Source organism: Prionailurus viverrinus, chromosome C1, assembly GCF_022837055.1.
Source record: "Prionailurus viverrinus isolate Anna chromosome C1, UM_Priviv_1.0, whole genome shotgun sequence".
NCBI classification, from domain to species: Eukaryota; Metazoa; Chordata; class Mammalia; order Carnivora; family Felidae; genus Prionailurus; species Prionailurus viverrinus.
In genome coordinates, this window is record NC_062568.1 from 192217672 (window position 1) to 192235185 (window position 17514).

Sequence of the window (17514 nt, forward strand, 5' to 3'; positions counted from 1 at the left end):
CTTTTTCTAATTTCTTAAGGTAATTTTTAGAGCTTTCTTCTTTTCTGACATATATATTTAGTGCTATAAATTTGTCTCCTAAGCACTGTTTCAGTTGCATCTCACAAATTTCTCTATGTTCTATTTTCATTCTCATTTAGTTAAAAATAATTTTTAATTTTCCTTAAGATTTCCCCTTTTGATCTATGGGTTATTTACAAGTGTGTTGCTTAAGTTTCAAACATTCGGGGATTTTCTAGAAATCTTTCTGTTACTGATTTTTAGTTTAATTCTACTAAAGCCAAAGAACATACTTTGTATAATTTCTTTTTTTTTTAATTTGTAAAGATTTGTTTCATGGCCTTAGATATGGCCTATCTTGTAAATATTCCAGGTGTACTCGGGAACATATATTCTGCTGCTGTTGGGTGAAGTGTTCCATAAATGTCAATTCAATTAAGTTAGTTAATAGCATTGTTCAAGTCTTCTATATCTTTATGATTTGTGTCAATCATGGATCAGTTTCAATCGGTTGGTTTTTCTCCTCATTGTGGAACATATTTTCCTGTTTGTCTGTGTGCCAGGTAATTTTTGATTGGGCGCTAGACATCTTGAGGTACATTGTCTTGGGTGCTGGACACGTATGTATTCCTATGCATAGTTTTGTTCTTTGTTCTGGGATGCAGCTAAGTTGCTTTGAAGTCGTTTAATCCTTTCGGGTCTTGCTTAAGCTTTGCTAGGCAGGCCCAGAGAAATGTTCAGTCCAAGGATAATTATTCCCCATTCCACTTAGTGTCATGTGAGCCACGAGGTTTTCTAATCTGGGAAATAGCAGATGCTATTCCCAGCCTTGTGTGAGGGTGCGGCACTGTTATCTGGGTGATATTTGCCCCAAGCCACAGGCAGATTCTGCACATATTTATCTCGACTAGAACTCAGTTGAAGGTAGATCTTTGAAGATCTCTCTGTGTGTGTCTCTCTCTTCTCTCTGGAGCTCTGTTCTGTGGACCCCACCCCCATTGTTCTCCCCTGACTCTCAACTCCATCTTCTCAACTCAGGGAGTCCACTGACCTCTGTCCGGGTTCCCCTGCCCTGTACTATATACAGCTGAAAATTTCCCAAGGGAGTAAGCTAGTGCAATCATAAGGCTCACCTCATTTATCTCCCATCTCTTAGGGATCACGATCCTTCATTGCCTGATGTCCAGCACTTTGCAAACTGTTGTTTTATAGATCTTGCCCATTTTTTGGTTCTTTTGGATGGCAGGAAAAAGCCAGTCCCTGTTACCCCATCTTGGCCAGAAGCAAAGTCCCTCGCTTTTATGCTTTACACACTTTTATACCGTGTGAATGTTTGCGGTATGCCTGTATTATTTTCTAAATTTAAAAAAAGAAGGACATACCAATTAAAATGAAGATGAAGTAAAGGAATAACCCCAGCCCAGCAGTTGCCTGTGATGTGTCCTTTCTGCTGGGTTCTATATCCTTCCCTCACCCTGAACGGGGACCCTGGGGCCAAAGTGCCAGACATTGCTGGCTTCAACTTCTGGCGAAGGCACCTGTCCATCTCTACTCTCATCTCAAGAAAATTGCTTTCAATCCTGCAACAATGATTGTGGAAAAGTGGGCATGAAATGAGCCGTGTCCTTAGAGCACAGCGAGACAGGCTAAGATGCTCCTTCCCTGGCAAGGGCTAGGATGTGGGTGACAGGTGTCCTCTTACCGCTCACACATGCCTTGTGATCTCACACTGTTTTTGAAATTTCTCCAGCTGCGCAGTGGCTGGGGCTCCAGCCACATGAAATTGTGCAGATAAAAACTTAAGCAAAGGCACTGAGACCTTGGCTCCCTGACATTTTGCCGCTGGTTCTGCCAGAGCCCAGCTGACGCACTAGACCACGGGAGTCAGTAATGAGATGCTGCAGGGACTGACGTCAAGGGGAGAATAGGGAGAAAAATTGGAAGTCTAGAAAAAAAGGTTTCCCCTTCGAGAGTTGTACCGTTCTGTTGCTGTTGCTTTGGGCAGAAGGGGACATCAGGTAAGTTCTGGGAGGTTCCGTAGTTGTAGAGAGGAGACCCTAGGCGACGGACAGCATGACAGGGTGCTTGCTTCACAGAAATGCAGACCGCTGCTCTGTCGACCTTCGACATGCAGGACACAGGTCACTTTTAGGTTTTGCTTCATGTATTTTGAAACTCTGTCCTTCGGGGCAAAGAAGTTTAGGATTTTATGCCTCCTTGAAGAACTGACCACTCTAGGGTTTATAGGACACACATGTAGCTTCCCGCAGTCTACCTTCAAGTGAGATCACACCCCTTCATGTACAGCGTGAGGACCTTACGACAATATAACTTTCTCTTCTCTTTCTCTGGCCTCTGTGCTGTGTTTTCCCACATGCTTATGTCTCTATACGTTATCAAGCCCACAAGACGCTGTCATTACTTTTGCTTAAGACGCAGCCAATCTTCTTTTTTTAATCACGATTTAGTTAGTATTCCTCGAATCTTTTGGTTTATAAGTACTGAGGGATCTATAAAGTATACGTGAGTTCAATTCCTGATTTCTGCGATCAGGCACAAACACGGGTCCTGGTATCATATGTATTAGTAACTGACTGTTTTTCTATTGCTTTGAACCACCTTTTTTTAACTGAAGTATAACAGGCACACAACGTCACAGGAGTTTCAGGGGCACAACGTAGTGACTCAATAAGTCTAGATGTGACCCTGCGTTCAACCCCAGTGTAAATACCTATTTACGATACCACTGACATAGTCCCCATGCCGTACTTTTCGTCCCTGTGTGGAACCAGTCAATTATCTCTTAAAGAGATTGAAATAATAAGAAAAGAAAGTCTTTAATTATCACCCCCATGTAGTTATCATTTCCAGAGATTGCCTTCCTTTGTGTACATCCCTATTTCTGTGTGGGGTTGTTTTCTTTCTGCCTGAGGGGCTCCTTTTAAACATTTCTCACAGTGTGGGTTGGCTGGTGATAAATTTTTCCAAAACCGGGTTTTCAGAGCTTTGGTACCCAGCACTGCCTGTCTACCTGGGTGGAGGGCGGTGGGGGAGACAGCTGGATGGAAACACCACTGGCCACTAAAGTTCAGCCATGTAAGTTTCTCTTTGCAATTAACATCGATGGGTGGGGGGCCTTAGAGCTGATGTTCTGGAGACAGATGGGGAGAGTGGGGCTGCGCATGTGGAGCACCTACTATATTCCAGACGCTGTGTCACAGGTACCTTGTCGGGTCTGGAGAGGACAAAAGGAGCCCAGCACCTGGTACATACCAATCCTCCGAAAAGGTAGCTACTTTGATCATCTTCCTCCATCATTTTAACCACCTCCTGGTACAGGCATTTTATTAACAGAGTTAGAGATGAGTAAGCCAGGCTTAGACAAGGGAAAGGGGTGGGGGGATTCAAACCCAAATCTGCGTGACTCCAAAGCCCGGCTCCTACACCCCCTGCTCTGTCCCAGGCCTCCGGGGCCAGGAGCTGCCACGGGCAGGGCAAGACTGCCCTCCGTGGCCAGAGGAAGCGTGAAAAAGAACGTCCAAGAAACAGAGCTGCGTGGAGCCAGACTCAGCCCAGGAATCAATCCGAAGGGTCCAAGTAGGGGTGAAAAGAGGCCCCACCCAGCAACAGCAGGGGGAGGGGGCAGGTGGGAGCCAGCACCCGGGAGCACCGTGTCTGGGGCTGTTTGCACAAAACCCGCTGCACGCTGCCTATCCGGATTTGTACCCAGGACACGAAGAGTTCGGGAGTACATTTGATCTTTCTCTTTTAACAAATCAGTACGTTTTTGCCGCAGCCGAGCAGCGTGGAAAGAACAATGTGTGCAGGCATCAGGGGTAGAAACACAGAACTCCAATTCTGCTGGTTTTATTGGTCTCACGGCCCCCGGCTGCCACTCCCCACTGCCCCCACCCCGCCAGTGGTCACCCGGGGACTGGCTGCCTGCCCTCAAAGTCCTGTGCTTCCAACACCAAAACAAACAAAGAACATCTGTTTTCTCTCTTTTTTCTTTTTTTCTTTTTCTTCTCTCTTTCTCTCCTGTTTTCTTTCCCTCATCCTCCGGCCGCTGGTCATGTCTGAGGACAGGGAAAAGCATCTCAGAACGGTGTGGCCTTCCTTTACCCAGGACGTAATTCCTTTATCACGGAGCTCAGAGACAGAGGGTTGCAAGAAGACAAGGAAGGCGCTGGTGGTGATTAACATTTCCCTGCTCTCTGCAATGATTCCAGGGCGTGGATTTCTTTTTGAGGAGTTTTAGCACGTGAGATGCTGGGACGCCAGCCCCTGGATTAGCTGATACCCCATCAAGCAAAGCAAGAATTCAGAGGAAGGGAGGGTCACCACACCGAGACACAAGACGGTGAGCCTTGCAGCAAGGTTAGGGAGACCCCAGGACAGGGGCTGGAGCCAGCCTGCCCCCCCCCCATTACCAGGACAACGGGATGCTGGGGGAGGAGAGCATCTGGACCAATTCTGCCAAGTTTGCAAGACTATTCCAGTCTTAAAGCTGCCCCGATTTTCTTCCCTGCCACCTCCCATCACACTGAGTAGAAAGGTCCCCATCCCAGACGTGTTGAGAGAGGACCCGTGGTCCCAGTGGAGGATACTCTGGGGAGAATCGGTACCTGAGGCCAGATCAGGCAGACCCAGGGAGAAGCTGCTGTCATCCTCAGGGGAGAGACGTGGCCCAGAGGAAAGATGGAGACGGACTTGGTCCGGAGGCACAGATGGTCAGGGGGGCTTGGTGGCAGCAGCCGCGTGGAACAGAACTTAGTGAGAACCGTGCCTGAAATCTCACCGACTGAGTGGCAGGGCCACATCTAAACCCGGACTGGGCTGGGAGGATGCTGCTTCTGAGGCAGAAGTGGCCGTCTCCCCAGCGATGGCCCGGACATGGAAGGCAGGAGCGGAAGAGCAGAGAGGTCACTTCACATGTTACTTACCCTTCTCCTGCCGCACTTTCCAGCCTGGGCCACTTTGCGGCACGACTGGCCTGTCTCCTAAGGCTGGCCCAAAGTCCAGCGCTGGGCCCCTCGGCCCCTCTCTGGCTGGCGGCCTTGTCTCTGGGACTCACTTTCCTCGTCCACCGAGTGGGTTAATGCCCCCTTCCTCCCACACTGTTGGGGCTGCAGTGAAATCGTAAAGGAAGCCAGGAGTGGCCCAGGACCGAGGCGTCAGGATCGGCGCCTGGACCCATCTGCCGTGTGCCCTTACGTGATGTTGGGTTTTACCGGATCCAGCGCAAAGTAGGACCCTGATCAACAAGCGTTTCATGTGAACACCCTAGTTACTGGTTCGAATCCTTGCTTTGACGTTTAATAGTTGCATAACCACTCCCTGGATTCTGAGTGCAAAATCGTAGTAAAACAGACCCAGATTCAGGAAAGGAGCTGGGGGCTCAAAGACAGGAATACTTTCGAAAACACCGTCAGGGAGACACGGTGTGGAAGCACCAGCTTAGCCACGCGGAACCCTACATACTTGCTTTAATTCTCTGGGATCACCATCTTGAAATTCCTAATAATTTAATCCTGAGCTTGTGTTTCGTAAGTCAAGTCCAGCGGGACAGTGGAGTACAGGCTCATGAGCAGAGAGTTACGTGTGTCGCCCACCAGTTCTTCCCGCCCCACTCAGACAGAGAGCGTTGGCGTTACCCCGTGGGCTCCCAATTCCAGCCCACCCACCGTGCGTGTGACTTCGGCAAGACTCAAAGTGGGTGCGAGGACAGAGTGTCCACAGTGGAGTAAGCGGGGGTACTGACAGCCCCGAACGGCCAGCCTTCCCATTTGAGCCTGGACATTCTCCCAAGTGCAGACAGACATCAGTGGTATTAGTCGAAGAAACATACATGATCAAGGAAACTCATCAGATCCTTTCTTACCTGTGTCACTTTCCCGTTATTTGCCAACCCCTCGCCTTGAAAATGGGGACGGAGGAGAGGAAACAAATGAAGTAATTCTTGGTTCCCTTCGTTTCGGGCCCTCCTTGCTCACCAGTTAGCCGGACAGGGAGAGGAGTGGGAGCGTGGACACATAGCAGGAAGTGACACGGAGGCTGCAAAGCTGGTTTTGTGTAGTTCCCCCTCTTCCCGCAAGAACGAAATACGTCTGCATTTGCGCGCTGCGAAATACGAACTGTGTAATTTCTGCGACTCGAGATGCAAATTAAATGCCCTCGTATCTGCATTTAAAACTGGCATTGCACAATATAAAGACGAACGGGAAAGTTCATGCTAATAATTTTAAATTCTGATTTTTCTTTTCTTAGAGCCACATTAACTAGGAAATAAAATACACCACGAAAGATGAGGGAGAGACTGCGGCAGAAAGGAAAGAGCTTTATGTTTTTGTGTGTTTAACGGCGTTTTTTTCCCCAGCTTTTTGAACAAGAACACCACATACGCATTTTTCACCGAAACTGCAACTTATGTAGCTAGTCCCGCAGGGAGAAGCCAGGCGCCTACACGCTTCTCCTGGGCAGAGAGGCTGGGTTTCTGTTAGGTAGTTCCTCTGCCCACAAGACTGTTAATTAAACACGCAGCATCAGGAAGTGTGAGTCCTGAGGACGCTTTTTTCTCATTCGCTCTGAAGGTGGGGAGAAGCGGGAGGCGGGGAGCCCTGCAGAGGCTGGAAAGAAGGGAGGCGGGGAGGCGGGGAGGCAGGGGGAGGCAGGGAGGCAGGGGGAGGCGGGTGTCCACCACTGTGCCCGGTGCTCTCTGCACGTGTCCCATTTTGTACCACAGCGATCCTGGGAGACGAGGATTGTCATCCCCTTTCACGGATGAGGACACTGAGGCTCCGAGTGGTCAGGAGATGTCCGAGCCCCACGGCTAGCGAGCCGGGCGCAGAGCCATCTCTCCATGAGCTGACAGAGGCAGGGCCCTGCACCGCCCGCGGGGACCGAGACACCACCCTCACGGCCCCCCAGGCCCCCCGTCCCATGGGGGACAGTGGATGACCACACGGTGGGATCTGATGGGGATGCACAGGCCATGTGGGAGCCAGAGGGGGGTCCTCATCCAGCCTGTCTGCCCTGGGGCCTGGGGGCGAGCAGCAGGTACACCTCCCCCACGCAACATCAGCAGAAAGGCTGTCCTCCACATCACAGGCATCACTGCTCCAGGACCTGCTGTGGCTCCCGCTGACGGCTGCCTCAAGCCATCGTGACTCCCTGCTCGGCAGCTTTACCACCCACCACCTCTCCCGTCCCTGCCCCCCGGAAACTCCAGGCAAAGCGGGTCTTCACTGGGCTCCGAATGCCCTCACCCATCCCCACCCTGCCAGGGCTTTGTTCCTGCGGTGTCCCCTCCCTCCTTGCCCTCCCCCCTACTCGTCCTTCAAAACCCACAATTCATCTCTTTGGTGAAGGCTTTTTTCCAGACAGAACTAATCACTCTCAGCTCTGCCCCAGAGCAGCTGGTAGAGAACATGTTCTGAGCCCGTAACTCGTGCCAGGCTCTGTCCTCACCCATTCCGTGGGCCACCTCACTTAGTCCTCACCACCGCCCTGCGAGGCAGAGACCACGGTCACCTCTACTGTGCAGATGAGGAAACTGAGGCTCAGAGAGGTGATGTAACTTCCTGAGGCCACAGGGAACCCCTACCTTTCATGTTATGTCAATAAATATCTGTGTGATAGGTGGCTTGTAACATGGCCCCAACATATCCACCTTTGGCCTTCCCCAAATGCCTGGGCCTGCGATTCACAAGAAATTGCTCAGCCAAATTGAAACTTGACCCTCCTAACTCAGTCCCATTCGGATCAGTGACAAGTCCCACCACTGATGCCTGGAGTCCCAGCTCCCCTGAAGCACAGATCCCCGTGTTCCTCCTGCACAGGGTCAGGGAAAGAGCAGGGACTCAGGTCAGCCAGGCCTGGGCTCACACTTGCCACCAATGAGTCGAGTGACCTGGGACAAGGCAGTTCATCCCTCGGGGCCCCAAACTCCACACCTGGGGGACAGAGCGAGGGATGATGGAGTCCAGCATGTGCACGGCCCCGCACACAGTAGGTGCTCAGCAAATGTCAGCACCCCCCCCCCCCCCCGCCCCGCAAAGGTGGTCAAACCGTAAGCTGCATCCAATCAGAGCTTTTGAGTGAATCCTCTATCCAGCAAGCAGCCTCACCCCTCCCTCCGAGGCCCCAGCCCGGCCTCCAGCCACCCCTGCCCCCCTGCTCCCGGCATAATTTGTGCGCTTTCTGTGGGGTCGCTCCATTATTACACAGAACGAATCTTTCAGGATGTTTAAATTCCGATCTTTTTTCCTAATTCACCCGCACCGGAAGAGAAATGGCCGCGTTTGGCAAAGGTCGTGCGTAAAACACAGAAGGGGGGACAGGAAGCGGAGGCGAGGACCGGATTAAGGAGCAGGTACCATCCATTAGGGGGATCACGGCGCTGTCCTCCCCGGGAGCACGTGCTCTTCCGGGGCCGCGAAGCCGAGCAGCCGCTCTGAGCAGGAGCACTTCTCCCAGGAGTGACGTGAGTTCAGTGCATTGAGCACCCGCTTCAGGGTCCCCCCTCCCCGACACCCGCACGTCAGCCCCGCACGATTGCGTCCTCATCCCTGCTGCCCGGACAGAGTCACTGGGAGGCGAGGGTCCCGCCCAAGTCTGCACGTGGCAGCGAGAGGTGGTACCAGGATCCAACCCAGGCTGCTGGCTCCCAGGCCCCTGCTCCCCTCCCCACTCTCCTGCTCCCTGGGAAACCGGGGCAGGGGCAGGGGCAGGGGCGGGGGCTCAGTTACAGCAGGAGAGGCTAGCAGAAGAATCAGCCCAATCCAGGCGGACACCCACCGGGGTTTGGGTTCGGCCTTGGCTCCAGAGGCCCTAAGTACCGGCCGTAAAACAAAACCGAAACAAAACCCGTTGAGAAACGAGTGCCCCCAAGTGGGTGTTTGGAAGCGGGAGCCCCGGGAGCACAGTGACAGCAAGGGGTTCTGCAAGGAGCCACGTCAGTGCCCCCAGCAGCGCCCACCAGCCCGGGACCGGCCCCCGACCCTCTTCTGCTGCTGCGTCCTGGCCAGGGGACGACTCAAGGGGACAGACTTGAGTCTGTGTTCATCCCCCTCCGCACCTCCTTGCCTTCACCTGTGCTCTGTGTTCTGACGCCGTGAAACCAGCACCCCGAGTAGGTGTCTAGACCGCCTGCCCCCTTCAGGGTGTCCCAGCCGAGGCTGAGTGCCCCCCGGGGCGGGGACACATGAGGACGGACGGGAGGGTAGAACCGGGGCTGACCGAGCGAGCGCAGGGGTCCGGGATGGACGGTGGAGGGAGGGAGGCCACAGCAGCGAATGACCCGAGAAAGGATGACAGACCCAGAGGGCCTCCCGCGGCCTCCTTCCGTCGCTGTGACCGCCCTGTACGAGCTCCAAGTTCCACTTCACGTCCCGTGGGAGGATGTGGGGCCCAGAGAGGTTGGGTAGTTTGCCCCATGTCACACAGCTTCTGCGACGGAACTGAGGCCCCGGCACAGACGCTGGGCCACCCCCCCTGCGCCTCAGGCTGCTTTCTAGAATCTGCCCTGGGCGGGTGCTTTGGCCCAGAGTCCTCAGGAGACTTGGCCTCCTCGATTCCCCAGCTGACATCTGACTTGATCCAATCCAGCTCTTTATGTCAGGATAAAACCTTTCCAGATCCTTCTGACTTGCTCCAATGTTCTGGTGCTGGACTTCATCCCCAGATGGTTCCGCGCGGCGAGGGCCGGGTGCTGGCTGCGAGCGGAGCCTGTCTTTTCTGGTGATCGTTTCTGACACACTTTAGTTTGCCCGACTTCCCTGCCCCGCCTGGCCGATGGGGTCCCAGGCGGCCGGCAGCTGCCCTCTGTCCCCAGGCCGTGCCTGCAGCTTCACCCCACAAGAACCCCCCAACACCACAAGAACACCACGGGCCGCTCCCCAAATCCTCCTGACACGCTCACGGCTCCAGATTTTGCACAAGCTGCTTCCTTTACCGGGAGTCCTTTCCACGTCTTCTCCATCTGGAGAAATCCTGCGCATCCCCCAAGGCCAAAGCACCGGGGGAGGGAGGGAGCTCACCCATTCGGCCCGCCGGCCACGTGCCCAGGGCCATGCGGCGGGGTCGGGGGGCACTACTCTCAGTGAGTCCCCCTGCAGCCCGGGCGCCAATCACAGAGTGGGCCTCACTAGCCCATTTTACAGACGGGGAAACACTGAGTTACTTATTCAATGTCCCGCAGTGGTCAGCAACTCGGACCAAGTCGGCCGACACACAGACCAGCCCTGTCCACGCACCCCTGGCTCTGGGAGCCATCCTGACCCCTGAGAGGGGGCTCCTCTCCTCCTTCCCTCCGGCACCGGGCATCATCGAGCGCTCGAATTCTCCTTCCATCCCCGTGGTTCTCAGGCTCTTTCCCTCCCTGCCTTGGTGAAATGAGGTGGGTTGAGCGTCCCCGTGGCCCGGTGCCAGGCTCCGCCCTGGAGGAAGACAACCCTCAGCCCGAGGGCCGATCCCATCCCTGTGGCCAGGAGAAACAGCTTGCGCGATGATGTCAAGTTCACCAGTTTCCATATTTAGCTCCTGGTGGGGGCGGGATGGCCGGGAAGTGGGAGGCAAAAAGTGTGCAGGGTGGTGGGTGGGTCACGTGGGGGTACATTTAGGCTCAGTATCAGCAGAGGTGCTCAAAAATCTCCCGGCAGATTCCTCTGCCAGGTGGTGAGCTCCCTGTCCCTACAAGGGTTCAAGTTATTGCAGGACAGTGAAGGGAGAGCGTCCTGTGTAAGGAAGGGGGGAGTTACACCAGCATGGCTCTCTGGGCTAAGATTCTGATCTCAGGCTGTCCGTTTCTACTCCACGTGTCCCCCAGTGGTCGGGGGAGGGGGGGCGTTGGGGGAGGGGGGTTCCAGATCTCCTCCAGAGATTCCTTCATTCTCGGACCGTCAGGCCTGTGAGTCCACGGCTGATTCTGTGATTCTAGAATTCTAGGATTCTGTGAAAGGGACCAGATGCTCACATTCTGTGATTCAAAGGTTTTCCGAAAGCGCCTTGGAGTCTATGAAAGACACTGTGATTCCCACTCCTGTGCGTCACAAGTGCCGTGAAAGGACTGGCGGACGTGAAAATGGAAGAAGTTTCCGCGACCCTCCGCCCGCCCGCGTCCGCGTCTGCAGAGGGAGGACCCTGGGCCCCTGACCCGCAAGGTCCTCTCTGCGCTCAGTGTGGGTCCCCGGGGGCCCCTGACCCCACGTGCCCGTCTCCTCACCTGACTCTCCGCCCCCCCAGGTCCCCTCATGCCGAGAAGTTACAACGGGTCCTGAAGCCCCAGGTGACAGAGCCGGCGGAGCCAACACCTGGGCGGACGTGTTCACAGATGCACACATTGCTGTTCTCGTGTCATTTTCCTGCTGGGTTGATTATGAGGCACGCGGTGGGGACACAGCCTTTGCTAAGTGGAATTTTCTGGTGCGTCTCCTTCAGTACAAGCCGCTTGAGGATGGGAATCAGGAGCCCGCTTACGTTTCAGTCCTGTTTGTTTTTCCTGATGCACTCGCCCTGCTCTACCGTGGAGGTCTCTCCCCGTTCACTGTTCATCTGGGGGCGCTCTCCATGGGCTCTGAGCAGTGGCCGCCCTGAAGGTTCAGCTGGGTTTCTCAGGAAAGGAACAGGATCCGGGGAGGGAAGAAATGGAGACCAGGCAGGTGGGGCTGGAATCCTGGAGGAGGCCGGATCATGGTCCGTCCTCCAGGATGGCCCAGGGGCCCCTCCTCACCCACCAGGAAGGCTGGGGTCTCTGGGCACCTGCAGCAGATGGACCCCAGAGCTCAGAGCCCAGTAGACTTGGCCGTGGGGTTTGGGACAGTCCCCTCCCTGAGTCCCAGGAGCCTCCCTGGAAATATCCTGAGCTGGTGGGGAGCCTCTGTAGCCCTGAGACACTGATCTGGTGGAGGCTACTCTCCATCTGGACATTCCCCACCCACCCCCCTTTATTGTGGAACCCCTCCTGGCCCCGCAGGGCCCTGCTCAGATGCCCCCTCCAGGCAGACTTCCCTACTCTTGCAGGGGACACCACAGCAGCCTTTGCTCCTCTCCATAGATGCCTTCACACTTCCTAGTGCTGTGTGCTCAACACCGGTTTCTCTGCTCCGCTGGAGCACCGTGAAGGTAGGACTTTGGTTGTTTTGTTCAGCACCGTCTGCACCATGGCAGTTGTTGACATATAATAACTGGTCAACTGCCATTTGCTGGATGGATGGGTGGATGGATGGATGGACTGATGGATAGACGGATGGATGGATGGATGGATGGATGGACAGATGCACAGATGGATGGATGGATGGATGGATGGATAGATGGACTGATGATGGATGGATGGATGGATGGATGGGCTGATGGATGGACAGATGGACGGATGGATGGATGGATGGACAGATAGATGGACGGGTGGATGGATGGATGGACAGATGGACGGACAGATGGACGCACGGGTGGATGGATGGATGGATGGATGGATGGACGGATGGATGGACAGACGGACAGATGGACTGATGGACAGATGGATGGACGGACAGATGGATGGATGGATGGATGGATGGATGGATGGATGGACAGACAGACAGATGGACAGATGGACGGATGGACGGATGGATAGATGGATGGATGGACCAATGGATAGACGGATGGATGGATAGATGGATGGATGGACGGGTGGATGGATGGATGGACAGATGGACCGATGGATGGATGGATGGGTGGATGGATGGATGGATGGATGGACGGATGGACGGGTGGATGGATGGATGGATGGATGGACGGATGGACGGGTGGATGGATGGATGGATGGGCGGATGGACAGATGGATGGACGCACGGGTGGATGGATGGATGGATGGATGGATGGACAGATGGACAGACGGATGGATGGATGGACAGATGGACTGATGATGGATGGATGGATGGACAGATGGAGTGATGAAGGATGGATGGATGGACTGATGAAGGATGGATGGACGGACAGACGGATGGATGGACGAGCGTGTCAGGTACAATACATGTCATACTCAGAGCTGATTCAGATTCAGATGGTTCTCCAGATTTTACCAAACTGTGTCTGCCTGACCAGTAGATCTCCCCCCCGCCGTGAAGACAGAATCTCTCAGGAGATGAAGCCCTACTGCTCTGGGGTCTTGTACCTGCTTATTCTTGTTGTTCCTAACAGCCACACCCCTGTGAGGTAGGTCTCTTGGTGTCAGTCCACAACCAAGGACGTGGTGGCTCCAAGAGTCCATGTCGCCCCCCCCCTCGGCGGGTGGCCCGGCTGGACACACACTCAGACCTGCCTGAGGAGGGTGCCTCTGGTGGGGGCTGCTTGGGGGGGCGGGGGGGGGCGATGTTCATTGGGTGACAAGCCCTCTTCCTTGACGAAAGCCATCGGTCCCACACCAAAATGAGCTCCTGGTGATAACAGGGCTGCTAATGCTAACAATAATAAAAGCACCCGCGGCCACTGCCATAGCAGGGCGCTGACCCCACGGCAGGCTCCGGGCCAGCACTCCACCTTTCTCACCTCATTTACCCCTCTCCACAGCCCCGAGAGCTGCGTGGCATCCCGCGTGACAGAGGAGGTGAGTGGGACACACAGGGGAGCAGTGGCCTGTCCTCGATCCCTTAGCCACAGACAAGGCCAAGGTGGACCTCCAGGGATCTCACATGTGGCTCACGGGCCTCCAGTGTCTCCAAAGCTCCAAAGTTTCTCTGGCTTCTCCATGCTTTGACCGACTCCACCGTCCACCTCCCTTCAGATTGACTCGAAATAGGCTCCCTTTTCAATTTGTCCGCCGCTAAGCAGTCTTCCCACATCCATGGTCTCAGTCAGCCTTGGTCAACTGCACTCTGGAAGCCAGATGATCCTCCTTCCTTTCTTTTTTGTTAAGAGAATGTGAGCCGGGGAGAGGGACAGAGAGGGAGAGAGAGAGAGAGAGAGAGAGAGAGAGAGAGAGAGAGAGAAAGGGAGAAAGAGAAAGAGAAGAGAAAGAGAAAGAGAAAGAGAAAGAGAAAAAGAAAGAGAAAGAAAGAGAAAGAAAGAAAAAAAATCTTGAGCAGTCTCCACGATCAGTGCAGAGTCCAATTCAGGGCTCAATCCCACAACCCTGGGATTGTGACCCGAGCCAAAATCAAGAGTTGGATGCTCACCCGACTGAGCCACCCAGGCGCCCCTCAGATGGTCCTCTGATTCCTCAGATTCCGACGTATCGTCAGAAGGTCAATGGTAGCATACTTGAGGACAGTACAGTAAGATGCGTTATAATTGTTCTGGCTTACTATCAGTTATCGTTGCTAATTTCTTCTTGTGCTTACTTTGTAAATGTACGTTTATCATAGGTGTGTACATATAGGAAAAAACATAGTATATGTGGGGTTCAGTACTATTCACGGTTTCTGGCGTCCCCTGGCCGTCTTGGAACATATCCCCACAGGAAAGGGAGGAGGGCTCTAACCATGAAACCAAAGGTCCAGTGCACTACTGCCTGTGGGTTTTTTTTCCCCTAATGCTCATTAAAATAAACACACGACTGGTAAATATAAAACGTTCTTCCGGGCACCGCTTGTCCTCGTCGTCCTGTCTCTGACTCACCCAGAGCAGATGCCCCTCCCTGGGAGGCACCAGGAGGGGCGGGGAGGAGGTGGATCTGGGCGGGTAGACAGGGCGTGGCCTCCCCCAGCCCCGCCCAGGACCGCCGAGGAGTTTCTCCTTCTGCCCGGGAAGCCCCGCCCCTGCCTGCTGCCCTGGCCTGGGCCTCCCAAAGGGAGCCCCGTGGCGGCTGGAGGGGGCTCGGCTGACCAGGGCCCCATGAGGAAGGGATCAAAAGGCTGCAAAGGCCCCAGTGGCCCCTGAGAATGGGATGCACTTGGGGGTGCTCACCACATGTCCCTCCTCTCTTCTAAAGAAAGCCCCAGGCACCCAAAAGCAGAATCCCCAGCTCTGCGCCACCCCAGGGAGAGAAGCCAGGAGGTGCCTTCTGTTCATGTGCAAAGGGTCCTGCCAAAAATGAAGACAGGAAACTGCAAAGGAAAATTTGGCAACCAAAAAAAGGAAACAGAACCTTCTAGAAAGGCAGTCGCATCCCCAGCCCAACAAGGCAACTGTGATGGGTTGAAGAACAGACAGACAAGCCTCCAGGCTGGAGTGGGGGCTGCACGAGTTGGGGAAGCGAAGGAGGGCCATCTGCCCCGGGCCCCACCCCAGAGGGGTTGTGGTCAAGCCACAGGAAGTCCCGGTACACAGCACCAGCAGCACCCGCGGAAAGAGAAGCACCAGGGCTCGTGTAGGGCCAGCAGGCCTGGGTTCAAGCCCCAGCTCCTCTTTCCACTGCAACTCCCTTCCTCCTCCCTGAGCCTCGTTTTTCCCCACCTGTAAACTGGGAGGGACTAGAACCTATGTCCCCAAGTCATGGTGAAGAATAACAATGCTTAGCACACAGGAAGCACTCGATATGTGTCAGCGATCAGAAGTTTTCTGTTATTAAATATTTTATTTACTATTGGTTCAGCTGACGGTCTGTGGGTAGCAGAGGGAGCCGGTGTGTTATGTGTGGCCCCAGATATTACGAACTGATTTATTCACCAAGCGTGTTTACTGAGCACCTGTTTTGAGCCAGCTGGGTGCTGGCCATGGGTACAGAGCAGAGCTGGGAAGCAGAGTTGAGTTCAAACTGGGAAATAATTCACCTGCAGCCATACTCTCCCATGGGGCACCTTAGGGCAGATGATGGCACTGGAGGGTCAGGGACCTTCACACCGATGACGTGTCCACTGCGTGTCTAGCCCAGGCGGAGGCGCATCCTGTGACAGCCGGTCACGGAGCCATCCGTGGACACCTGGGGAGGCCAGAGGCCAACCCCCACCCCAGAGACAGACAGGGAGCCTCGGAGAAGGGGAGGGGCTGCCCCAGCGTCCCCCGTGCTGGCGCTGGAGCTGGTCTCGCACCCAGGCCTGGGCAGAGGCAGGGTGGCCTCTGGAACCTCCCGGGCTCAGCTTAAAATGCAGGTTCCAAGGCTCCCACCCATTTGCAGACTTAGGATCCCTGCACCCAGGTCCGGGAATCCCAGGGGGCTGGGGGACAGCCCACACTAGGGAGTCCCAGAGAGGGAGCAGCTGGGCACCGCCAGGGTCTTCTCCAACCTCGACCTTCCCGGAGTGTGAGATCCCGCACCTGCATGGAGCCAGGTCCCAGGCCCAGCACCGAGGACCGGCCACACGGGCTTCCGGGACAGTTGGCACTCTCCCACGTGCCACCCCCACGCTGCTCTCCCACCCCGTCTGGGGTGCTGGGGCATCCTTCCCGCCACCTGCCCTGCCTCCCTGATGCTCTCTACACCATTCCCCTGCAGATCCCACGCTCCCCGGCTCTGTCACTGAGGAGGGCAGCCACCCGCACTTTACAGGAGGGGACAGACAGGAAGGAGCCACTTCAGGCCCTGCTAACCTGAGGGGACCACGGGAGGGGACACGTTCCGACCTGTTGGGAGGTTTGCCACGAGGGAGGAGAGGACAGCTCTTGATCTGGAGGAGGTGCTGTCTCTTCCTCGAAGCCCCGGTGGGAGACCTGTGGCCGGGGGGTCACCTGGTCCCAAACCCTGGCAAAGATGGGGTTCCGTCCTGAGCCCCGACGACACCTCGTCCTGCCCCTGGTGTCTCATTTCAGGCTGCATGCCCCAGAGAGGTGGGAAACGTTCTCCCCATTTCCTAGGTGAGCAAACTGAGACCCAGAGGGGCAGTCAGGTGCCCCAAGTCACACAGCACATCAGGGAGGGTCCTGGGACTCACCCCCAGCTCCTTGGATTGTGGATTTCAAGTTCTCTTCATGGCACCTGTTTTGGGGGCCCCTCAGACACCTCTGCTTGGGTGTCTCATATCCTCCATCCCCCACCATGCGGTAGATCTTTTTGGCTCCAAAGCACTTATATCCTGATTTGGGGACAAAAGACTCAGCCATTTGCAAAGAGGAACAAGAAGGAAGGGGACAGGAAGATGCCCCTCAGTGCTCCTGCTCAGCCCCCAGGCCACTCCCAGCAGTCAGGTCTGGGCCGTGCCCTTGACCGGCAAAGCCTCTGAGCATAGCAAGGCCAGGACAAGCAGACGGGCCATCACACAGACATGCCAGAGTCAGGGACGCAGAGGGTGGCCCAGCGAGAGAAGGGAGGATGGTCTTTCCTGGGGAGACTGCAGACACATTTGCCCCCATGAGAGGTCACTGCCTCCCTGGGAGGCTTTGAAAGGAAGGGCTGAAGGGGTCAAGTGACAGGGACAAAACCAGCTGTCTGACCAGGTCTGAGCCCTACTCCCGGTGCTGGACGTGGATGCCCCTTGTCCCCATACCACAGAGGTCCCTGGTGCCAGACCCCTCAATACCAGCCTCAAGTCAGCCATTCCAGGCCCTCCCCAAAGCCTAAGACCACCTGTTCCAAAAACCCCACCCCAAAGCCTAAGACGGCCTGTGCACTCATCGTGTCCTGTCTCTGGGGCCCATTTCACAGATAGGGAAACTGAGGCCCAGAAT

The 17514-nt window shown here is 55.1% G+C and overlaps 1 protein-coding gene across 1 annotated transcript in view; it reads left to right on the forward strand.

The window, feature by feature from the left end:
* LOC125171778 (receptor-type tyrosine-protein phosphatase U-like) overlaps positions 1–17514 on the forward strand; it is a 107016-nt gene that overhangs the window by 65675 nt on the left and 23827 nt on the right. Inside the window, exon 2 of the mRNA XM_047868896.1 lies at positions 13543–13579. Within this exon, the coding sequence (XP_047724852.1) occupies positions 13543–13579 (37 nt within the window). The remainder of the gene's footprint in view (positions 1–13542; positions 13580–17514) is intronic.